This window comes from Aureobasidium pullulans, assembly GCF_000721785.1.
Source record: "Aureobasidium pullulans EXF-150 unplaced genomic scaffold scaffold_13, whole genome shotgun sequence".
Classification (NCBI taxonomy): domain Eukaryota; kingdom Fungi; phylum Ascomycota; class Dothideomycetes; order Dothideales; family Saccotheciaceae; genus Aureobasidium; species Aureobasidium pullulans.
The window spans coordinates 1-24,158 of record NW_021941033.1 but is presented as its reverse complement, the minus strand read 5'-3'; the positions used below and the strand labels follow the sequence as shown (position 1 = coordinate 24,158).

The 24,158-nt window shown below is 47.2% G+C and overlaps 5 protein-coding genes across 5 annotated transcripts; 1 reads left to right on the top strand and 4 right to left on the bottom strand.

Annotated features, from left to right (window-relative positions):
* Positions 1-85: 85 nt before the first annotated feature.
* Positions 86-3,084, bottom strand: M438DRAFT_398223 (uncharacterized protein). The gene is made up of 7 exons (XM_029909349.1): positions 2,972-3,084; positions 2,753-2,789; positions 2,410-2,637; positions 1,132-2,302; positions 1,019-1,070; positions 725-968; positions 86-672 (listed from the first exon to the last, which is right to left on the bottom strand). The coding sequence occupies exons 1-7, from the start codon at positions 3,048-3,050 to the stop codon at positions 132-134; spliced, it is 2,352 nt and encodes a 783-aa protein (XP_029758821.1). The 5' UTR covers positions 3,051-3,084; the 3' UTR covers positions 86-131.
* Positions 3,085-3,814: 730 nt separating this feature from the next.
* Positions 3,815-5,643, bottom strand: M438DRAFT_321718 (uncharacterized protein; the record flags this gene model as incomplete). Its single annotated transcript, XM_029902930.1, has 3 exons — positions 3,815-3,954; positions 4,006-4,641; positions 4,860-5,643. The coding sequence occupies 3 exons, from the start codon at positions 5,641-5,643 to the stop codon at positions 3,815-3,817; spliced, it is 1,560 nt and encodes a 519-aa protein (XP_029758820.1).
* Positions 5,644-12,563: 6,920 nt separating this feature from the next.
* On the bottom strand, positions 12,564-15,923 carry M438DRAFT_381832 (uncharacterized protein; the record flags this gene model as incomplete). The annotated part of the gene is made up of 6 exons (XM_029908908.1): positions 12,564-12,629; positions 12,926-13,267; positions 13,322-13,520; positions 13,569-13,735; positions 13,791-15,124; positions 15,236-15,923. The coding sequence occupies 6 exons, from the start codon at positions 15,921-15,923 to the stop codon at positions 12,564-12,566; spliced, it is 2,796 nt and encodes a 931-aa protein (XP_029758819.1).
* A 406-nt stretch (positions 15,924-16,329) lies between these two features.
* On the bottom strand, positions 16,330-16,562 carry M438DRAFT_346889 (uncharacterized protein). Its single transcript, XM_029905785.1, has one exon. The coding sequence runs from the start codon at positions 16,554-16,556 to the stop codon at positions 16,335-16,337; it is 222 nt and encodes a 73-aa protein (XP_029758818.1). The 5' UTR covers positions 16,557-16,562; the 3' UTR covers positions 16,330-16,334.
* Positions 16,563-19,142: 2,580 nt separating this feature from the next.
* Positions 19,143-21,413, top strand: M438DRAFT_336614 (uncharacterized protein; the record flags this gene model as incomplete). Its single annotated transcript, XM_029903906.1, has 7 exons — positions 19,143-19,222; positions 19,281-19,308; positions 19,363-19,601; positions 19,654-19,813; positions 19,873-20,750; positions 20,807-20,984; positions 21,039-21,413. The coding sequence occupies 7 exons, from the start codon at positions 19,143-19,145 to the stop codon at positions 21,411-21,413; spliced, it is 1,938 nt and encodes a 645-aa protein (XP_029758817.1).
* Positions 21,414-24,158: the final 2,745 nt, after the last annotated feature.

The window sequence follows — 24,158 nt, the reverse complement described above, 5'->3', positions numbered from 1 at the left end:
ACGTTGCAGACAAGTCTGTTGAGAATCCACAGCACAACATCACTTTTGCTAACTTGATCTCGGAATCGAACTCGGCCGATGTCTGGTAGACTTGACGCTTCTTCATTATGCCGCTCTGATACCTGCTATGACTACATGCTGAACGTCCAATTATCCATCGATCCTAATCCACTGAGTGGTCCTAATGGTCCACTATCCGTAGGAAGGAACCCCGTCCACCACTCAGCGTCCGTAGACATGCCATCATTTCCGTTCACCGCGAAATTCCCGATCGCATCTAAATCTGTCCAGCTGAAATCACCCATTTGATCTGTCACCGCTGGCGACTCCAACGAAGCCGACGCTGCCGAGTTCGACGCCGGCGTGGCAGCACTTGTGCTGACTGGCCTGTAAGGATTCTCAAGCGTGGCAAGTGACCGTGAAGATCGTGGCCCCTTGTGAGACTTCCGATCTACTTTGTCCCAGAGCAGCTTTAATAGCTGCGAATATCTGCTTCCTGGATGGCTCTCTCCAACTCCGGATCTTTGGAGTACTGTGACTGTCTGCTGGATCATCCTTCTGACCGAGGATTCCTCTTCCGGTGCCATGACACCGACTGAACGCGCATGATACAGGAAGACACCAGCGTATACTGTGAAGAGGTAGAACCTGAGGGGCATGTACCGCAGCATTCTTGGTGAAGAAAGTTAGCAGATCTCTTTTGAAGCCGGATATTAAGACATACCTCTCTGCGTCAACAAAGTTGTTCATAGTGGTAAGCAGGCTCTTTGCAGCATCGAGGCCTTCGTAGATGAAACGCGCATCTCCCACCGCGCCAACGTTGTTGTAGAACACTCGACTGAATGACGGCTTTCCGTTCTCACCTTCGGGAAGCGCACGTCGTATGGTGGCATGGAATGCAAAGGCGTTTGTGTACAGTCGTAAATAGTCATAAGACATCAGGAGCATCGCTTTGAGATTGGGTGAGCCTAAATTCCATGTCAGCACAAGTTACTCTGATCAGAAGTCTCAACCGTACACGTCATGGTCCCGTACACAGCGTTCCATCCGTAATACGCGCTCCGGAAATCCTAATGAATCAGGATTAGCATGGACTCTAAGGAGAGACACGATAAGGTGACTTGCATCGACGATTTTGATGTAGTAGCCCCCAGTCAGATGGTTCCGCAGACTGTTTCCCGGGCTGCTATACAGAACGTCATGTACGTTGCTGAATAGTAACGTCAACTCCAGAGTGGCTTGGAACAGTTTCGGAAAGTCTTCGTCACCAGGATTCTGGGGCTGGTAAGGAAAGTCCTCTTTCCGGATGGCAAGACCAGGTCCAGGTCCTCGACTCCAGAACGCGCGACCGATGCGAATCGAGATCTGTCTGTCTGATATGTAGCAGCAAGTCCAGACCAGACGTTTCCGTTTCCATTCGGGGTCTTTGATGTCTCCTGCGACTGGAAACGAGTACTTGTCCAAGCTTAGGTAGTAACCAATACGCAGAGCTGTCCCGACGTGCATCCACGCCTCACGGTCCTCTTCACCTCGTCCGACATTGCCCGCTCGGCTTCTGGACGTGTATGGTGTCCACTCAGCCAGAAGCAACAACCCCTCAACTGCCTCAACCCCTCCCGGACCACCGGCAACCAACACAGATACCAGAGATTGCATGTATTCTGAACACGCTGTGAAGATATGTGGCTCTTCCAACAAATCTTTCGAGGCAATGACTAGCATGGCTGTCAACAAATGAGGTTCGTTCTTGGCGGTCTTTGTGAGGTTGTTGGTATCCAAAGTGCTGGGAGGAGCGATGGAAAAGTAGGGGTGGTAGTGTTGACGGTAGCGTTCAATCAGCTGGGTGATCTTGGCCGATGACAGAGCGCCTGTTCTGACAAGGTGATAGTCGAGGCTATCATGATTCCAATTGCTCGAGTATAACGAGTTTGCGCGAAGACTATGAGTAGATTGTTTTTCTTGCCAAGCAGGTTGGCGGCCGGGATGGTTGTCATTGCTCGCGATTTGAGCCAGTATGTCCAATGCGTCGGAAGGGTTTTGCAAATCATTGAAGGGCATGTTGTCAGAGCTCGACGAGCGAGCCGACTCTCGGGTGGCAGCTTCGTTTGATCTCAATCCACTCGACGTTGATGGCCCAAGAGTAGGATCGAGATCCATTGCAAGACTATGCGGGTCGAACAATTGACGTTGGGTTGCAAAGTCCAGATTACTGACACCAGTGTTGGTTACTGAAGGACTCGCAGCAGTCACGGTATGTTGTGGAGGGTCAGAGTACGGGTTGTTAGGTGCAGTACCCGGGTTCCTGTATCATGCATCTGGTAAGCCTAGCTCGCGGCAAATGAAGCTTCATCATCTCTGAGTCCCTCTGTACCTAGATAGACCCTACGTAGTGTGAGGCGTGTGACCTACCATGGAGTCCCGAGTACGGATTCATCGTTGGAGTCAGTCTTTTGGGCTTGAGGTCGAGCTTGCGCTTGTGGCTGTGTACTGGTCTGCGTCTGTTGCTGTGCTTGTTGCGAAGCTATCGTTGACCTTCTGACCCTTCTACCTCCACGGTTACTGCTGCCGATCACACATTGCTTGTTTTCTTTGCGACATCGCAAACATGGTGGCTGAGGTTCTCCATCTGTTGTGTCTCTGCAGAAGACTGTCAGAACAGTCCGTATGTACTGGTTGTCTGGAAGTGTTCTCCCAAAGTCTACAACCGACTGACGTCGACTTGGACTCTGAATGAGATGGACGAACGACTGACAATGTGCATTTGCTCTTCCTCGCACGGCAGACCAGGCCTGTAGGTGATTAGCGTAATCCACTGGAGATATAACAGGATCAGATGATGATGCATCGGAGACTGCGTCGTCGATAGTGCTATGATGTTCATGTTCCGCTGAAACGCCGCCCGGGACGGCTATCCAAAAGCAATTGCCTTGAAGCCGGCTCGCGATCATGTCTGCAATCTGGTATCACATACAGGCTTTGCTTGTTCGTTTCGGCTGCTTGCCTGGATCAGGCGAGCCTTGAGATTGTGTATCTGTGTTCATATCCGACATGATTTAATTGCGACAGCGGTTTGTGAGATTCTTGGGAGAATGGTGCAGATGTGGTGAAAGAAGAGTCAAACGCCGCCCTCACAAAAACCCAATGTAGGGATGTCGGCTATTGACGGTCGGCTTTGGCGAGTGCGCTTCGATGATGCCATTCTCGACCTATGCCAGAGCCCATTTGGAATTCCAAGTAAGTAGTTCGCATACAATGAAACGTAAGACAACCCCTGAAGACTTCAATAGTGTCTGGTACCATACTCTGTAGCTGCCCGTGCCTGGGTGGTAGGAGTCAGTACAAGATCAAGTCATTGCATTTGAGGAAGGAGTTCGAGGAGGGGTTCAAACGCCGACAGCCCTGAACCCCGCGTTGGAGAGGAAACTCAAATGGGCCGGGCCCAAAACTCTACGAGTACTCGAGTACCCGAGTACGACTACCTTGAGAATTCGCACTTCTGGTTCCAAAACATAGAGGTACACCTCGCAGCAGGTGCACATGTGAACAAGTTGAATCACTATGATCATCTGTGAGATGTTGGGCGATCGGCATCGTTGTTCCCATTGCTATAAAACTTCCGCCACCTCTAACCCATGAACGAAAGGACCATCATGATGCGACTCTGCTCAAGAGAGAGGGGTTCACGAAGAAGTACCCAAAAGATTATAATGCTGACTCGTAGCTTCGTGTATCTCGTCGTGGTTCTTGTTATCTATACACCGTGTCCAATCTCAAAATCTGTGACCGTGTTGCATCGCATATTGGCGTTTGACCATCATGATGATGGAATATCAGAACCATTTCGCTCTATCCACATTCGTTTGCCCGTTCTAACTTCGAAGTGGGAAGCAAGGCACGAATCGTTCTGACCGGAGGCTAGCATCGCACTCCATGTCTTGTCCCGGTAGGCATCCACTATGACATGATCAGTTCTCAGTTTCGCTTAACGCAAGGTATCTCACTCACGGGACTTCTGCATGAATATCGGTCTTTCGTTGAACGTCTTCGCTTGCCTCCAACTCATGCGATAGCCCAGCTCATTGAGCTCACGCTCCTTGCTTTCAAGATCCTTGGTTTCCAGAGGAATAGACAGTCCTGATCGTGAGCCGTCCATTAGAGGCACATGCACCATGTTGTCCCCGTCGTTGAAATTCGCGGAGCCATCTTCTCTCTCAACTTCGCCTGCTCTAACCAGCCCGTCCGAATACCTGGGGGAGGACGAAGGTGAACGCATTTGACGAGGGAAAAATTGGCGTGGAAATACGCTGTTCTTCTGAAGATGAAAGTCCGGCATCTCTTCCATTTTGATGTTGTCAAGCTCCACATGCACACGCACTCGGGTTCCACGTACGAGATCGTCGACCAAGATGAATTTTCGTTTTTTGCCTTCGGGCACGTTCTTGATGAGCGGCGGCTTCCTTTCATCTTCTTCCGACTTGATCCATCCATGGCTGTCTGAAGACGAGGAGTGGAACTCACTGGAGACGGATGACAAGAATGCAGGGCAATGGCTGTCCCGACGGCAAGCTTCAACAGGAGATTCGAGACCAAGACTACTTGGTGGGCTTTGACGACTCAAAAATGAATGTGCTTCATTGCTAACTATATGAAAGAAGAAAAGAAATTAGCCTAGAGACAATCATGAAAAGATGGGTATTGGTCTGAAAACAATCAAAAGCAACAAGTCCAACGCCCCAAAGGCACCACACTATATGATACATGCAACCCAATTCTCGCCATTCAAACATCCCTTAGCAAAGCAGGTGTAACATCGCAGCGCTTCGTTAATCACATGTGGAACATACCGCTCTCGCCTCCACTACCATCCGACGTCGAGTGGTGATGATGTAGCTGGCCAGCAGCTAGGTTGAGTGGGGGTGGTCTGGTTGAATCCATTGACATGACAGGTTGTACTCGTGACGCAAGGACTTCGGCAGGAGAAAGAGAAATCGGTCCATCCGGTTGGCGTAGTTGGGCCTTTCGGTTGTTGATCTTGGCTTGCCTTCTCACTCGTCTGCTGCGCAAGCGAGGATCTTGGTTGCTGTTGCGCCAACTATCTACAGCACGTTGAATGAGGCCACGCTTCTCCCTTAGTGCTGGATTGAGATGTGCTAGCGCCCAGCCGACAGCATTGCATTCGCTTTCGTAGTGAAGTCGGTTTCCCTTGTAGCCTTCCTTGCCGCTGTATGCACCCGGATACACACAATTCGCGGTCTTGAACTCAGGAGTTAATTCCTCGATGACCACGGACTCGACGTCGCATCGGATCTGATACTCCATCTTCACTCTGTCCCGAGAGTACTCGAATGCGATCCATTGCACACCATTCTGATCCTGGCGGACGACCAAAGGAGTCGTAGCAGGGATCGGCCCCGGGGCGGCGGTATTTGACCCTGGTCCGGCAGGTGGAGATGAAGTTGAAGATGGAGCTGCCGTAGACTGGGCCATCTCGATATTTGACATTGGCCTTTGCATGACGTTCTGCTCGACCTTCATGAATGGGTGTTCTAGTTTGAGGTGGGATGGCTCAATCTTGAGGCGAGGACTTCCAGAGACTCCATGGGACGGGGATGAATGGAGAGTCGAAGTTGGTTGTTGAGACATCAGAATCGCCGAGCCAGCTGGCGATACGGGAGGATACGTTTGCGAAGAAGGGTGAGTGGCATATGCTGAATGCGTCGGCAAGGCATACTGAGGATAGGCAAACATTTGCTGAGGAAATCCAAAGCCATGACCGTACATGCCACGAGCCTGAAGATCTTGATGTGAGGGATGCATCGATGTCGGTGATGGCGCATGAGAAGGGTGATAACCCCCCATGGAGGGGGGATACATCTGTCGATTTACTACTGGATGAACCGCCATTGCGTCTGGGCCTGTGATCAGGGTCAGATAATGCAAGCTTTGGAATGATGTCTGTAGCCTGAACTCACTGGAAAAGTTCTGGGTCCTTGCGTTATAAGGAGCAGAGTATAGAGCCGGTTGGTTCGTGAACACTTGTGGACCGGAAGGTGGTTGACTTGGAATCACAGATCCAGTTGATTGATTGGGGGGGACCGAATGTGCCGATGAGAGTGGAAGGTAGATTGGAGGAGGTAGTGATGAAGCCGGCTGTCTAGGAGAGTCTATGCGGTTGTGGTGAGAAGCCCCTCGGATATCGTACGACGCTGCTGTATGCAGTATGCCTGACGGGGTCGATTGTGTATAAGGCTGTAGTTGTTGATGTTAGAGAGTGATTGAACAAGATGATGGAGTTGATGTGCGGAGAATGTAGAAGCCTGGGGAGCAAATTGATGAGATGAAGAGGTATATCAGAAGATGTATTCTGGACAAGTGAACCAGGTTCGGACGACAACCTCCAACGATATCTGGACCGAACGCGGGAAAGACTCCGAAACAGTACAGAATGCACTGGTGTTGAGATGGAGTACAAGTACAAGAATGTGTTGAGGAGGTATGATCTCAAGCACATGTGGGTTCCGATCAGAGCTAAGAGGGCGGGGAGCGACCGGCCAAGCCAAGCCAAAGAGCTTCTGTGTAGATAACAGACGGAAAGAGAGAAGTGCAGAGGATATGAATGGAAGTATAGCCGAAGCGTTTGGCCCAGCCAGAGTGACAAGGATGAGTACAAGGATGAAGTGATATGTCTATGATGTGGAGGGGTAACAAAGGGCTGGGGCCTTACCATGTAGCGTATGAAAGTGCTTGGGATTGCCGGGGACAGGCAGCTTGTTCAATCCTGACCTGACACCTGCAGGAAATCCGGACCTCAACGGGCGTGCAGCAAAAGATACAAAGGAGTGGCGCGCGGCTGAGATGGGCGCCGTGGGAAGAGTTGTCGACAGGTACAGCAAAGTGATGCAGACGAGTTCGAAGCGAGTGCAGGAGTTATTGAATTGATGAGAGTGGAAACAAACCAAAGCCAGCAGCAGCAGCAAAAGAAGAGTGAAACGGGCACTACTTACGAGATCGCCCGCCACGACAGGACCCGGCTTGACCTTATACGCCTCCCCGCCGAGGATCAGAATTGTACATATGAGAGAGCATGATGAGGAAGAGACATGGAAAAGTCCGTGCGGAATGCAATGCACGTTGTAATCAATGCAGAGTGGTTCGTAATGATACCCGAACCAAGTCGCATTCTGATATAATGATGCGATGCTGTCCGCCAGAAACAGGCGGGTCCGAAGAACGACGAGTCGACGAATCAACGGACAAGTTCGTCGGTCAGAAAAAGAGTGGAAGCTTTTTCTTCGGCAGCTCCACGTGCAAACTGGCTAAGGCAAGGCATGACAAGGCACACACGAGGATGAAACGCGCCACCAGGCGCAAGCGATATTGCAAGCAAAGTGAACAGCCGCAGCGACCCTTTGATTTCTGGGAGTCATCATCATCAATCATCACAATCAACAGAATCATGACTGGTGGTCTAAGCGGCTCTTTCTCCGGCCTGTTCAACGGCTTGGTTAAGGTTGACATCCTTTGCAGCCATCTAAAGCCTCTCGCACGATCTCTGGCTGGCGACTCGTCTTTCGCTACTCGAGAGGCCACAGACTGCATGAGCCAAGAATAGCTGACTTTTCCTGTTGCAGACAAGCGCTGTTGCACATATGAATCTTTGTGCTCCTCTGCTCTTGCTTTCTCCAGGTGGACGCGTGTCCGAGTTTTCTTGAGGGCTGACGTTCAATCCATCTCACCAAACGCCTGCCAATTGCGCCAGCGGAGCGCGTCAACCGCCAACCTTCTTTTTCCAAACCATCTGCTAGTCTCAACGTTTCACCATGACTGACTAACGCTGTTGGTCCTGGCTTCCAACGTTCGGCTCCCACGCGTTCGGACCTCAATCCTTTTTCTCACGAGTGCTGATCAAGCCGCGTGCGAAATGTGACAGGGCAAATCTTCGTCGCCGGCTACGGAGGGTGTCGTTCTTTGATTGGTAACCTCACGGCCGACCAAGGATGAGCGATTCGAAGTGGCCACCCGTCTTGCTCCAACTTATCAATCTCTCCTTCAAGTGCGATCTGTGATCAGCTTTGTCTTCGGCACTTGTGCACCGGACTACCGAGATGGAGACATCGCAGCTGTGCGGTTCGTTTTCGCTTGTTGATCTGATCGCTAGCGGTCTGCTCGGATCGGAGTTCCCTACCGGTTTTGCCTTGCTGCCAGCCTCCTCATCGACCTCTCCCGGCTCCTGGGAAAGGTCACCACCACTAGGCTTTCAAGCCATAGCTTTAGCGGTTGCCAAGTCTCCCAGCTGACATCTGTCTGTCTGGGGACCTCCGATTGACGTTCGTCCAGCACGATGTGAACTTTGGAGAAGCGCAAATCCTAGAGTGCTGTCCATGATCGCTTCGATTGTTCTAACCACGCATGAAGTTTCGCTGATGATTTCGAGCGTCTTGAAACCCGAGCCTCATCAGCGACCTGATTTATATATCCACAAATCGCCAGTACTGGCACTGCGATACCTACTTGAGGAAGTGTTTCGATCGCGCGCATTCTGGCTATGCTCGCGTCAACCGGCATGCACTTTGTACAAACGTACGACGGCGCGATGCTCGACAGTTGTCATCCACGGCGATTGGCCGCCTCTTCCGTGTCGGATGCATATAGGGGTCGGTTCAGTAACTTACCAAATGGTAACTGACCAGTAAGTTCCCAGTAACTTACCTGGTAGTTACGGCCGAGGTATGGCCGCCCCGCAGAGAGGATCCGCTCGCCCGCCGTAGCCCTGTTTTTAGTCGATTTAGTAAGGGAAAAGGGCCGTGCGGAGGGTCGATTTAGGTCAGAAGATGGTGGATTCTTAGAAGTCATATCTGTTACGAAGAATTCATAAAATTGAACTGCGGCGCCGGTAGCAGCACTCCCCTATAAGCTATATACTCCTTCTGCTAAGCATGCTAAACATAGCCGCTTGTGTTATTATAACTTAGTTCTCTAAGGACCGGCCTCGCTAGCGGCCCTATCGAGCCTTAAGAGCTCTAAGAACCCTAAGTCTAAGTAGTCATCTCTAATACTCGTCGTTCCCTCTAAAGCTGCTCTAGAGTAACGTTTAGTGACGGTAATCCGTAATGATGTTAACTTAGGGTACTAGGGCGAGAGTACTAAGGTAAGGATAATCCCATTATTAAGAAGGTTTACTAAGTTAAAGGTAGATCTAGTAAAGGTGTTAAAGCGCGAGAAAGCTAAGATTATAGCCCTTGCTTCTTTAATGTCTGTTTCTTAGGTCTCTATGTTTAAGCGAGTAATGCCTTCTAAGCCGGTCGCTTAGTTAGATAGTTCTCGCTAGTCTAGAGATGCTAAAGAAACTACTAATAGGGCCTTATAACCTACGACGGCAGTAGTAATAAGAGGTTAAGATCTAAGCTTTAAAGTAACTAAGGAGTAGGAGGTAGCGGACTATAACGGGACAGGTTACCCTAGTCTTCTCTCTCTTTCGCTAAGCTAGCGTTTCCTATACGACACGCTAGCGTAGCATATAAGAAGAGTTCTATAGCTACCCTACGTAGAGCAACGAATAGCTTTAGCTATAGACAGACCTATTGTCTAAGAGTAATCCATACGTTGCTATATACCTTTATACCTTTATAATTCTATTCGTTCTACCTAGGTAGTAGCCTATAGATCCTCTATCGCTCCCCGCGGGCGTACCGATAGCGTCTCGCGACCCATTTAACGGACGTACTAATCTAGACTACGCGATACCTAGCCTTAAAGAACCTATAAGCGTAGGGGACATACTAGAGGCTATAGACGACGACGTAAGCGTCGACGAGGACGACCTCCGACGTATAATTACGAGGGAACGACTACGAGCCGAGTACTTAGCGCTCCGAGAACGTAATTGTATCGTATAGTAGCTAACGGTTAACGACCTCTACGTAGGCAACACCCCTAGCGGAATGCTAGGATTAAGAGAGACGAGCCCTACGTACTCGACTATTACTCCCTCCGAGGGCGAGGAATAGGCGTACTATACCTAGCACTTAGGCGGCTCGAAGTCGAGGAAATAACTAGACATCCCGCCTTTCTATAGAAAGGACCTCTACGACGTAAAGCTCTTCCTTTATCGTCTCGAGTTAGCCTTCTTAAATAATAAAGCCTCGTTTATCCGAGATAAGGATAAGATCGTCTACGCCCTCCTCTAGCTAAAAGGCGACGCCGAAGTAAAGGCGATGCGCGTATAGAACGTAGGCGCTATCGAAACCGGCATATAGCTAATGTTTAAGGAATTCATTATAAACACCGTAACCGACCTAGCTAATCGAGAACTAACGCTAATGCTCCGCTACGAATAAGCTACTTAAGGGGCTTAATAGAGCGTCTCCGCTTTCGCCTTATAGCTAGATAGCCTCGAGAAGGAGTTCGACGAGTTATATACGCCTACGTAGAGTAGGCGCTACCTCCTCGTAAAGCTAAGACCGGCCCTACGTAACGCTATCGTTTGCTAGGCGTATACCCCGAAGTTAAGAGAGGAACTTATATCCCTCGCCGAGAGAATCGAGAACTCTATAGTAGGCGACCGCGGCGCGTAACCGAAGCGCTACGCTTTAGAGACGTACGGGAACCGCGCTACGAAGAAGCCTTATACGGAAGATAACTCTCGGGATTCGGGTTAGAATCCGGCTANGATAAGCTAATCTACTACTACTAAGTAGGAGAGTTAAAATTAGTATAGTTATAGTAGATAAGCTACTAGCTATCTTTGCCCTTACTAGAGTATAGCTAAGATAGTCTATATATCTCTTAGTAGAAGGGAAAGCTTAACTTTATAGTTAGCTCTTAACCCCTATATAATTAAGTTAATTTAAGTTATAAGGAGTTACCTATTCGTTTAGGGGTTCTACTATAAGCCTCTTAATTTCTATAGTAAACCTTCTAGGTCTTCTACACTTCCTATTACTAGGGAAGAGTAGTTTATATAGATTTATACGAATTATTTTAACTCTAGTATCTATTATATAATATCTAGTAAGGACTATAATCTCTTCCTTCTTATTACTTAATAATAACTTATACTCTTTGTACGCTAACCTTCTACTCTTAGTAGTGTCCTTATTAAGGCTAGTATATAGCTATAAGTTAATGCTCTTAGTTAGGTACTCTCTATATATAATACCCTTAGCCTTAAGGTAGCATATCTTCTTTAATAACCTCTTATCTATTATTCTTATCTTTTCCTCTATAAACTAATACTTATACTTATAATCCTACGCCTTCTTAGCCCTTACTATCTCCCTCTAGATCTTTAGATTAGTAAGTTTCTTCTACTTCTTATTAATCTAGTTAGTCTCTACTCCTTAAAGGCGCTTTAAATGAGTAAGGGTCTTATAAGAAGATATTTCGCTAGGTTCGACATTATCTAGATTAAGCTAGTTTTAGTTTAAAGTAAGAGGCTATAGGACCTCCTTATTACAAAGGCGAGTAGTAAGGTTAGATCTCTACTTAGTAGTACGCTTAATATTAGCCTAGTTAGTAGTAGTAGTCTCCTTAATATTATCTTACTTCTACTTAAGATTATCGATATAGTCGATCTAGTTATTAATAGCTTAGTTTAAGGAACTATCTCCTACTTTCTCTTTACTACTAGTCTTAATAGTATACTTATAATAGCGCTTAGCCTTAATATTAGCTATCCTATGCTAATAAGAAATAGTAGTATACTTTATACCCTTATAAGCTTCCTAGAAATTAAGAGTAACGGTAATCTAGAACCTAGTCTTAGACATAGGATATTTATTAAAATAACGAACTAATAATTAAGTAAGTAGGGTCTTATCTTTCTTAGTTAAGTAAGTACCCTTACTACTACTACTTCTAGTAACCCTAAGATAGCTATAAGCACTATTAGTAAAGGGAGTTTAGGGTATAGGATAAGAGGTAAGCTCGAGGGTTAATTATTAAGTTAAGATAAGGTTATCATTAATAGTAAGGTTAATTTAAGTCCCTCTATAAGAAGAAGAAGAAGAAAGAGGTATACTTACTATAAGTAAGATAAAAGTAATAATAACTATAATATATAGCTTATAACTAACTACTTATTCCTCTTAGTACTAGTACTACTAGTCTCCTCTCCTTCTATTAATATAACTAATTATAAAATAATAAGTCTAATATATAGTATCTATAGTAATAACGTAAGTAATAGGTCTATATAGCTACACTACGACGATATAAGGTTTAGGCTACCTACGCTAAGTAGACGCTATACTACATTAAGTTAACTAAATATAGAGTAATGCCGCTTATACTAAGTATAAGCGCTACCTTATTACTCGAGCAATTTAATTACTAAGGGCTAGATTAAGCTAAATTTTTAAAGGCCAATATCGAGTATAAGCGCCTTTAGAACATGTCTAATAGCTATAAAGCCTACCTTTCTACTTCCCTTAGTTCTATCTTAGGTGTTTAGCCCTAAGTAGGGTCGAGATACAGCTATAACCTGCGCCTTCTTTATGCATTACTACCCTATATAGCCACCATCCTCGCTTCTTGCTAGAGATAGCTTACCTAAGCATCACGGGTTAGTAACTAGGAAGAGACGCATAATGAGAAATGTCGGAGAGTAATAGTAATCCGATCCGATTGGTCTAGAAAAGATAGATGCTTGCACGCATTAACTAGCTACAACAAATTGAAAATAAAACACTCGGTGTATCTCAAACGCTGTAAGAAAAAGAAGAAAGAAACAAAACTCCCACCACTAATCCCGCCGACGTGCAACAGCCCTCTGGATGCCTGACTTGCTCTCCCATATGTTCTTTACCCGTCCAAATAACAAACGTCACAGCCGTCTCCGCTCAATACCAGGCAACTCAACACATCTCACAACGCCATCTGGTGTAGCAAGCACAAGACAAAATGTGTGCGGCCCTCCGTCGCTCACCCAGCTGAACCCCATACTTGGTATCAACTTCATCTTTCCTGGGTAGTCCGCTGCTTTGCGCAGATTCTCCAACGAGATGCGGCTTTCGGATCTCTGAACGTCCGCACAGTATATCTCAGGCTTGCCTTTTTTCTTTTCCACAATGTATACAAATAGAGCTATTAGCGGGTTTCCAGGAGTCAAACTGGTGGCTGCAGCACACAGCACGTTCTTGTCGATTTTGCTGACATGGGTGATGCCATCAAAAAACTTGACAGTACCCGAAGGATAGTACATTGCGACATTGTCTTGGATTGGTATCATCAATGTTGGCATAATATCTCCACCAACATCAGGATGGGGCTATGGTATGTGTCAGCTGTTGCAACTACACGTGTGCTCAAGTTGCAAACATACCACCTTAGTTGGTGTGGACCAAGTGAGCGAGCTGCCAGGGATGTCGTAAGTGCACCATGTCTCCAGCTGTGGGTCCTCGATAGGTCGTGGGTTGTGACAGAGCATCAAGCAACGGCCATTGAGCGAAACAGATGGCTTGTGGGCTATATCGGAAGTGTTTTCCATCTTTTTGTAATACTCGGCATCGAGACTTTCAATGCTGCCCCCAAGTCAGCGCCAGTATCATTTGCCATATCAATTGCCTTACCTCGTGCGTGATGACCCGATCCTGACACAGTCGGAATACCATAGAATCACAGCTCCATCCATTCCTAGAAAGATATCGATAAGTCCCTCGGGGTCCTCAGGCTTGAAGATCCTCGGTTGTTGCGGTGGGCCGATCTGATTCTCGTTCGAAACGTCGTAGTATCTGATCTGGGAAGCAATCGTTAGCTCATAACGACTGTAATCATCGAGATGACCAACCTACTTCTGTACCGTCTGGGCTCTTTACACCAATTGCAACCTCGTCTTCGAACATTGTCACCAGTTCGATCTTGGTCGATGGTTGGGCCGAGACGTCGCAACGAAGGAGCACCTTCTTCGAGGCTGTAGAAAGCGAATGGACGACGAGTTGTCTTCTTGACCACAATGCTAGGTATTTAGCATCAGGGCTGAGCTTAGCACTCTTCATGTCTCTGGCCGATAGATCTGTACGAGCCCGACTTGGGCTAAGATGCATCGACGGAGGAGATTGCATAGACTGTGAGGATGTGGAAATGCTTCTATTCGAGCTTTTGGTTTCATTGCGTGCGATTGACGATCCATCATTACTCGGTCGTTGAGAGTGCTCACTAAACACTGATCTCTGCGATACACTTGGAGATGCAGAAGGTCCGGGTGTGTCAATACGAGGGACCTGGGACTGGGATCTTTGAGCGTTGCATATTAGTCGTAGGCGCTTTCGAATCTCCGAAGCTTTCGGTCTGGAAGACTGGACGATGGCGCCATGACTAGCTGGATCTTTATTGACTCCCAGTGTATCGAAGATAAGGTCGACGAATTGTGCAACCCAGCAATTTTCGCCAAACTGACCGCGTACTTGAAGGAGGTGACTGAAAACCGGTTCCTTCAGTCGGAAGTGGCCACGCTCCCGAAGTTCCTCGAAGAAGCTGTCGTCGCGATAGTCATTGGAGTTTCCTGGAAACCGCAGATTCTTGAAGGCAAGTACCTGGCCTGCGCCTCCAATGGAGTACATAAGAATCTCACTGAGAATGCATCCGAATGACCACATATCACAGTGACGACTACCACCGCTGGTGAGCTGGATACCCTCCTTCACGATCTCCGGGGCAGTATATCCACCGGGTGGACGTCGAGCAGTTGTGATCGACTGGTTGGTCCGACCGTCTGGTGAAAGGAACTGCCCCTCATGAACCGCCAACTTGACCTTAGACAGGCCAAAGTCGGCGATCTTGAAGACGCCTGTCAAACTCCTTGTGTCGTGGAACACCAGTATGTTTTCAGGCTTCAGATCATTGTGAGCAAGACGAAGAGGCCCTCGGTCGTCATCGTAAAGGTATTCATGGCAATGCGCAAGAGCCCAAGCAAGACATTCCGCTTGTTTGAGCAAGTCGGATTGGAAGTCATGCCTTTGATAACCTTGTCCGACACTGTTCGAGGTAAGGAACTGGCTCAAGTTGGACGAGGCTAGCTCGTAAAATATGTCGAGTTGATTTTTGTGTCTGCCCCGTCGGACCACCATACCGTAGCATTTCGTGATGCTTTCGTGCTGCAGCTTGCAATTCCTCAGTTGTTCTATCACTCCACGCTCGGTGTCAAAGGCTTCTTGAGCCTCTATGTGTTTACGAGCGACATTTTTGCCCTTGAAAGATTCATGTTAGTGATTGGAATCTCTGAGCCCGCGCGAGATACATGCCTTCTTGTTCCAAGCATCATCACCCAAAGCGATGCAGCCGGACGCCACGGTTTCTTCGAAGACCTCGCCGGAGGCTCCACCACCAATTCGTGTGGTTCCAATGACAGGAAGACGGTAATGCTCTGTGTATATAGCACAGATGGGGTCTGGTAGGCTTGTGGGACATTTGCCCTCGTTTACAACGGGCTGAGGGTCTCCAATCTTTATTGGAATGAACAGATATTGATGCTGGTAGAAGCTAGAGCCGAACGTGTCCATGAATCTCGCACTTCGAAGCTCGTCCAGTGATGTGAAAGGCAGGTCTTCATCACTACGGTGGTGCTTGTGCGCAAACTCCCAGGTAGAGCTTTTGCCCATGAATATATCCGGGAATATGGGCCATTTCGTCCACGAGATGTAGGTCAGGATGGAGATGGTTTTGAGGTAGTGCTCAATGACAGTAGCCGAGACTTGATCAAGATTGCGTTCCGGACAGTTGCAGCAGAGTCGCAGAAGTTGTTTGACTCGGGTCTCGGTCCATATCCTCTCGAGATCTGCCTCAACAACGAATCCGTCAGATAATGCGTGCTCTGGATTCTGCGTAGCTCGGTCTAACAGTCGCTTCGTCTCCTCAAGTAGTAGGCGCGCCTCTTTGACGGTACGGGTTGCTTTCGTTTTGGAGGACAGGAATGAGAACGGCGACATCTTGTCAGGTACCCGATGCGCACCGCACCGCCGTTTGTTCTCGAGGCATGAGCAAGTGGCGCCGCTGGAATTATTCCTATACGTTTGTGGCCTGGTATTTGCGGAACCGAATTCTATGTGCGATCGGACAAAGTGAGTGTTAAAGGACCGGAAATTATGGTGGACATGAGAATGGAAATGACGATGATGCCTTAATGCAGTCAGGGCAAGCGCACCTCCGCCGCTCGCCACTCGACGGCAGCTGCGAGGCTAATCGGCTGCATATCACACGCCCAATCACAACTGTCTGGGCGATTATATGCGTGATTACACGCGGCAGCTGAATATCCGGGTTATTTGATGCAAGACAAATCAAATAAATGATATTTGCCGCGGACTCGATACATTCCTTCAACCACCTCACCATGCTACCTAACCTCGAACTCCCCCGGTCTTGATAGTCTCCAACATTATTCCATGGATTGAATCATCGAAATTATGATCCTGCTTCCTCTGATTTTTGCTCTTTCGAACGCATATCCACCCAATTGCTAGTGTCACAGCCGTCAATGGCAGGGCCAGTGCAAAAAACAACCACAGATCATCGCTTCTCTGCAATCTTCTTGTATCTTCATCAAAGTTGAATAACTCCATCCCCAGCAGAGACTATACGGGTCAGTACGTTGTATCGTATTTCCCCTGTCTGGATGACTTACTGCTACAAAAGATGCCGGAAGATAGATCAAAGAAAATATGGTGATCAACTTCACAGTCGTGTTGTCATCAACAGACTCTCGAGTATATCCCAGCATCGTCCAGTTGAGCTTGTATACCTGCTCGTTCAACTGTTCAGCTATCTTTTGGTTTCTCAGTTCGATGGCCTGGTTTCTCAGTTCAAGCAGTGAAGACCACTGTCGGGATGTCAATAACGAGTATTCCCCAGAAAGCAAAGACTTACATTTCCAATAGTGGCTTTAATCCTTTTCTCCATAACTTCAACACTCTTTTTGTGGCCATTCATCGCTTTGAGATGGTTACAGAGTGTATGTTGCATTCCTCTAAAAGCCGGTTCGTCAACACTCCGGTCTTGGTGAAGGTTGCTGTTAAAGTCAAGTAGACATTCGATGATGTTGATGGCAGATTCCAGACCACCTAAAGCACGAAACACAATTTTATCCTCCAGAGTCCGAAGTGTTGCAAGAGTTTCTTCCCTGAGAATGGGATAATGCCCCTTGATGTCAACAGTAAGAACTTTCTCCCGCTGATTTTACTGTTAGTGACTAGTCACCACATCTGATATGATCGACTCACCAAGGACGTTAGCTCTACTGCAAGACTTTCGACATAGGACCCCCAATTAGGAAGATACGAGGAAATTATAGCGCAATGCAGATCGAGAGGATTTCTGGAGCTGCGCTTGCAAGACAAACGATTCAGATGCTGCTCAGCCTTACTATCCTGCATTGGATGCAGGCAGATAATCACTTCATTTTTCGATTTAGTATCGTAACGATGGAACACGCCTGTTTGTCGCCTGGAAACAGGGTCGCTGGGAGGAGGCTTCCCATTCGCTTCAACATAAGTCAAGCTGTAGCAGAGGCCTTGAGCTTGTCAGTCCGTGATGGCCCTGGAGTGTTTTCTAATCATACTGTAGCTTCCATCAGAGAATCTCCGGAAAGAGAGGTTGTTCGAGTTGTGCTGGAATACTGATGGCCGATATCCGAATTGGAACAGGATATCGAGGAAATCCGGCACAATTCGGTAATGGTGCAAGATACGCTTCATCCAGTAGAGGGTGATGTTGAGTGGTTCCAACGAATCATCCTGGCACAGCGATCTGTGATCGTATGTTAGAACAGAGATAAGTATAGGAGAAGTGGTACAGACATGATCCTGCGAGCCGGTCGGTTTCCTTGGAACAACTGAGTTTCGACTTTTTCTTCGGTATCTAAAGATCGGACAACGATATTTTCAGGGTCGCCTTGAGCTATGTTAGCGATAGTGGACTTTGAGCGATATCTCTGTTGAACGAGCTCACGACAAACGTCGATCAGATTAACCAGCACAGCGGACGGATCTTCTTGAAAGATATCTTCGGCGAGCTCATGGAGCCTCTGTGAGTAACCATCTTCGTCGAAATGTGTGAAGTCATAGTCGTCCCACTCAGTGAGGTACTCTTGCCATTGGTCCATAATTATCGATCTTTACTAAGAGGCTCTGAAAACGGAACTAAACATCGAGCGACATATATGTTGCCCTCAACCAAAAAAAGCAATCAGCAGGGCGCAGTACTGCATTGACCACTATTCTTTCTGCGCCTTCCGAGGCTTATGCACAAGGCTGTACATGCCTGAAAATCGGCCATGCATGATCGTTCCCCACACCGGTCGAATCAGTGCGACTTGTGACTTGTCATCCTTGGTCCCTTTTGCCAATGCTTGGAACTTTCAGCTCCGCGCCACCAAGGCTTTGGCCCCATGTCACTTCTGCTTCCTCAGCTTGGTCTGTTTGATCAATTCCCTGGATCGTTTTAGTAAGGCCAAACGGTTCCATACCCATGATCGCTCACTTGTACGCTTGCTCCTTCGTATCATCAGCATCAGATCTGTATAGGTCAAATATCGGACCGGACTTACTCCTGAGAAATCTTGGGGCGACCTGAACCTGTACATATCGTTCAGGCGCTGAGATTGAAATAGAGTCAGTACTGCAGAAGAGGTCACATGCAGTGATGCCTCACATGAATTTGAAATCGATTGTCATTTGACCCGGTCAAGTCAGGGAATTGATCCAAAGGGAACTTCTTCTCGAGATAATCCTCGAGTAGCTTTCTGTCGACATAGCCCGTCTGCTTTGAACCAATCTCCATCGGATACGGATAACCGGTAAATTCATTCTCGGAAGATTTTATAGAACCAGGCTGAACCGGTGGGTGTTTTTCGCGGCGAGGTGGACGTCTTTCGCGGCGAATGCTTATCGTTTGACCCATGTTATGATATGTAGCTCTAAGGCTGGAATGCGAATGAGGTGATTCTGTGCGATGCAGCCGACTATTGATGGCTTTATCTCTACGCTCAGCCTCAGCTGCGGCCAGCTGCCTCTTGCTTACTTTGCATCATGTGGCTTTCAGGCACCCATCCCCACCCTAGGTACTGTTTACAAGTGCAATAGCTATTGGTTCCCTCGCATTTCCTCCGATCTCTTCTTTTTCGCCCTCTATTCGCTGAGCAAAATTCCGCGATGAACGTGGGCAGAAACATGTTTCCTGTCCAGAATATGCCTGACTTGAGTGACGGGGACTCTCCTCGCCCTCAATTGGCGTAAGTCCGTTATCCACACAAGCCATGTGTTCTCCAAGCTAATTGCATTTCCATCCAGTCGGAGACTTTTGTGGTTCCAGAGTTTCGTACGAACTTCGAATAATTCTTCTCACAACGACCAGTCCTAACGATGATCCTAGATGATAGGCGCCAGTGCTACCATCGGATTGGGGATCTTCATTCGCATTGGTGAGGTGCTCTCCGTGTCTGGACCAGCCGGAACTATTCTAGCTTTTGGCCTGGTGGGCTTGGTGTCCATTGCAGTAATGGATGGTGTTGCCGAGATGATTGAGCTGTGGCCGGTTTCCAATCCATTTCTCGAATTTGTATCCGCCTTTGTGGACGAGGACCTTGGTAAAGTGGTTGGCTTTGCATACTGGTGAGGATTCACGAACTCTTCGACCCCTCTGCCTAGCTGAACGGGTGTACAGGTATACATATGCAATGGGTTTCCAATCCTTACTCAGCGCCGCTGGCGGTCTCATCACCCTCTGGATCAATGACAAGGCGACTCTACAACTCTATCAAAGGGTGATCTTTTACTTCGTCAGCCCTTTGGTACTGTTCTGTTTGAATTACATGGGAGTCTTTGTAAGTCAGCAGCTGCCGTATATGCTAATCAGTTTCAGATGGCTAACTCAGAGATGCAGTGGGTTGGCATGGTCGAGACAGTGTTTGGGGTTGCGAAAATCACGTTCCTCATAGCCGTCTTCTTCCTAACGCTTGCGGTCGACTATGGTCGAGTCGGTACCAATCCACAAACCACAGGAACAAGCTGCATTGACGACGGGTTTCGAGCAAATCCAATCATCGCTAACAGCCGGTTTGAAGCCTTTCTAGTTGCCGTCCCGACCGCGGCGTTCGCCTTCATCGGTGTCGAAACAGTCGCCATCACTGCATACGAAGCAAAGAGCAGGAAACACGTGAAGCCGCCTGCCCGGCTCATTGCGTGGTGTATGACAGGGCTATATTTGCTGAGCGTCTGTGGATCTGTTCTTAGTGTGAGCTGGCAAGACCCTCGTCTGCCTACCTTGTATCGTGGTCAAAAGCCCAATCCCCAGGAGAACATCCGATGTAGAGGTCCGAGAACACTGCCAGAGTTTCCGGAAAAAGAGCTCAACAAACCTCCGATTGTCATCGCCCTCATGAATGTGGGTTCCAGGGTTGGACGAGATGCACTTACTGGTTGTCTCATATTTGTCGTATTGAGTGCTGCTAACGCTGCCCTCTATGTCGCCTCACGTACCATGTTCGGACTCACTAAAGACATCGACAAAAACACCGGGTTAGTCTCGTGGGTACTGAGCTGGCTAGGCTTCGTCACCAAAGGTAGAGGTCATCATGGAGCGGCAGGAGCGACTTTCGGTCAGATACCCGCCGGAGCCTTGATCTTTTCGGTCCTCATCTTTTACTGGGCACCTTTCACTACGAATGGCCAGGTGTTAGATGTCTTGAGTGCGATGGGTACCGTGGGATGTCTCCTCGTCTGGGCATCTCAAGCGTTGGCATATATTAGGTTTGATCATCTGTGAGTATTCTCAGACAAGTATCCTCGCATCAGCTAAACAGAGTGTGACATACCAGGCGACGTAAGTACAATACCATACGACCTCATATCAGAGAGAAGAAATCGCCGGGTCAACCCTTCTATGCTTGGTTTGCTCTGATCAGCTGTTTGATCATCGTCCTTCTCCTGAATACAGCGAGTTGGTGGAACGGAAAACACATCTACCCAGCAAGGTGGCTCCAGGTGTACATAGGGGTAAGTCAGTTATCATTCAGATATACGTACATGACTGACATATATTTTCTCAAGCCACTTGTCTTATTAGTTTTGTACATCGTTCTGAAACTTTCTCGCTTGCGCAGCTCGAGGTTTCGAAACGGCGATAGCGAGAAGGAGCAGTTCTTTGCGGCCTTGCGTGATCTCGAGAGAAAGGCTAGAGAGACTGTTGATACTCGAGTGCCTATGCAGGACTTGCGTGTCAACGGAGATGAGAACCCGGGTCCCATACTGGATGACGGGATAATGCTGGGAGAAGATCGGGATAGGGACCCTATTCCTCATGAAGATTCAGATCATGAGTTAGTAGAAGAACCCAAGGGTGCGTTGCAGACTAATTTCCCGTCTGGAATCGAGGTCATGGACGAGCGAGACTCGTTCGAGCAAGCTATCAATCGTCTTCAGTAGAGTTGGAGCATTCGAATCATGTATCAACACCGTCATCACTCGAATCGCCTCAGTATGTTCTTCTGTTCCCTTTGGGCCGGATCTATTCATGCTCGTGATCTTCATCATCTGCATCGTCTTCTTCTCGTTTCTCTTCTTCTTCTCGCCCAATCTCGTCGGTGTGATTGGCCTCATTAATACCTTCGTTCGCCAATAAATTGTTCGCTTCCGAAGAACGCTCAGAGGTTGGGTATGCGGACATGAGAATCTACAGCGTTTGTTCCCCATTTACTAGACTATCACTATCAGAAGTAGGCGCGGACCCGTGTGAGGTCCGCTCTAGGAGCTGCTTCATTCCAGAAGTCGAAGCGGATGCCAGCGGCTTCCACGATATCTCTGAATATGGTTAGGTCCTCTCGAGAACATTCTTGAGTTCTCGCTCTGTATGTATCTCGACATTCGCTAGGTGGTCTTTCAAGCCCAATAGTGAGGTAACAGAGACTTGGAAAGTCTTTGATTGCATCGAGTCAATTTGAGAGCTGGGGCATGACGAGACTATTACAACAACGAAGGATGAGTTGTTCAAGCGCAGTAGGAAGCTGTTGCCGCAATTTTTGCTCCGAGTAGTGCACAAGATCTCGCATGGCGAAGAGCACATACATGTCGATCTCGAGATACCGTAGACTTTGCAGTGGATGCAAGTCGAAGGGAGTAGGTAGTTCGACTGAATGCTCGAAGCCGTATCCGTTTGGCATCAACAACGCCAGCCGCTCCAACGTCTCCGATCTGCTGTAGAGACTTGATAGAAGATCCTCACCTAGGTCCACTTCGACTTCGGTTGTGTCTGGGTTCTCGAATGCAATCTCCAATGATTGAAGTCCTTCACATGCCTCTAAAAGTGTCAAGATACTGTCTGAAGATAGCATACAGCGATCAAGTTCCAGATGGTGCAGATGGGCGAGTGATACTTTGAAATGATCGGCGCCGACTCGGTCTTCGAGTTGGATCCTAGCAAACGATTTGAGTGTGGGAAGAGTCAATAGACTGAGGCACTTCTCAAGCCTGAGTATATCTGTCCGGTGCGGGTGACCATCTGATCGTAGAATCAGGGACTGCAGATTCGACAATATTGGTGGCGACGAAGTATACTGGAATTCGAAATCTGCAAGGTCCCATTGGAAAACACCCAAGTTGGCCAAGTGAACATCTTGACGCGAATTCCAAAATGCTAGGAGGTTGTGGCAGGGGGTCTGAACATGGGATCCAAGGTTTCCGTAAGAGGATTGGAGGTCCAGAAAACGGAGATCAGGCACTAGGGTAAGCAAAAGTGCTACTTCAGCTCCTTCTCCCCCATTCTGGATGTGTTCTAGCCAGCTTGTCCATGGCCATTGCGAATCGGCATCCCGCAGTCCTCGGTCTTTAGGCTTAAGGACGGTGACTTTTCGTGTCGCAACTAGGAAAAGTTCTCCAAGTGCAGGATCGAAAGGCAGACGTTTGGTATTAGGAATGGTTTCAAGCTGTCCTTGGTCATTATTTGTAACCTCCTCGGGATCATCAATATCAAATACGCTATAGCTACATAATTTAAGTTCATCGTAGTAGTTCTGTAATCTGAGAGACTCTACTCTAGCGGCGAGATCTGGTCGTTTTACTAGAGTGCGGATAAAATTCTCGAGAGAAGTATGCGGTCTAAATACTAGTGGTTTACGATTGTTAGTATCTTCCTATCTGCCGTGCCTGTCGTTAGCTTGCTTATCTTATTTGTTATAAAGTTTGGAAACGAATGGGTATTCGCGCTTAGACACTAGCCAAGCATGTAGCCGTATACGTCTTATAAGACAGTGTAGAGACGAGTCTCTAGGCCCTTAGTTAGCCTATATCTAGAGTACTTTATAAGAGTGTACTACTAATCTATATTAGTTTGTTTTTTTAATAGTATAGAAGCTATACCTTTATCCTATAATAATAGAGGACATAAATGTAAAACTACTTATTTACGCTCATTTAGTAATAAGCTCCGCTCGCGTCTAAGTAGAACTACGCTAACGTCTCTATATATACACTTTATACGACTAGTTATAATTACTATAGATACGATACTACTAGCTAGGAAATCTCTAGTAGCGACGTCGTACTTTCTAACGTAGCTAAGCGTATAAACGTTAGTATTATAGGGATAGTTATATAGGCTCTTATATATATTAGCTAGCCTAAGCTTAGTAAGGTAGCTATCCGTTTAATGTTAAACGAATAGATCTAGTAAATCTAGTAGTCCTAATAGTAGAGGTCTCTTATCTTATAAGCGTAGACAAAAGTAGATAAGATAGCGTTAGTAATAGAAGATTATAAGGGGCTAAAGGTAAGAAGTTAACGCGCTAGGACTAGCTTTTCTTAGCAAGCTATAGAATATGTACTTATATATAGACATCCTATTAGGACTAGTTAGGGTAGTATAGTATAGGGTCTTAGTATTACCCTATACTACCCTAAATGTTTAGGGAATTACTAAGACCCTATACCATTAATTAGGGTAGGGTCTTAGTAATTCCCTAGAAGTCCTAAATAGTATATAGTATATATATATAGTTTTTTCTAGTTAAATAGGTAGAATAATAGCTTAGATAGCGTAGATAGAATAGTAGAAAGAGTTAAAAATAGTGTAGTCCTAGTATACTTATAGGAGTTATAACTCTATTATAATAAGGTAAGGTTCTATTATAGATAGGTCTATAATAGACTATAATAAGGGAAGGGATAATAAGGTTA

Bases quoted from the DNA above. Each gene is read 5' to 3' on its own strand.
- M438DRAFT_398223 (XM_029909349.1), bottom strand. From the start codon at position 3,050: ATGTCGGATATGAACACAGATACACAATCTCAAGGCTCGCCTGATCCA. The intron at 2,638-2,752 runs GTCAGTCGTTCG...AGTCTTCTGCAG, and splicing joins AGGAAGAGCAAATGCACATT to AGACACAACAGATGGAGAAC. The intron at 1,071-1,131 runs GTCGATGCAAGT...CTGATTCATTAG, and splicing joins GGGGCTACTACATCAAAATC to GATTTCCGGAGCGCGTATTA.
- M438DRAFT_346889 (XM_029905785.1), bottom strand. From the start codon at position 16,556: ATGGAGTTATTCAACTTTGATGAAGATACAAGAAGATTGCAGAGAAGC.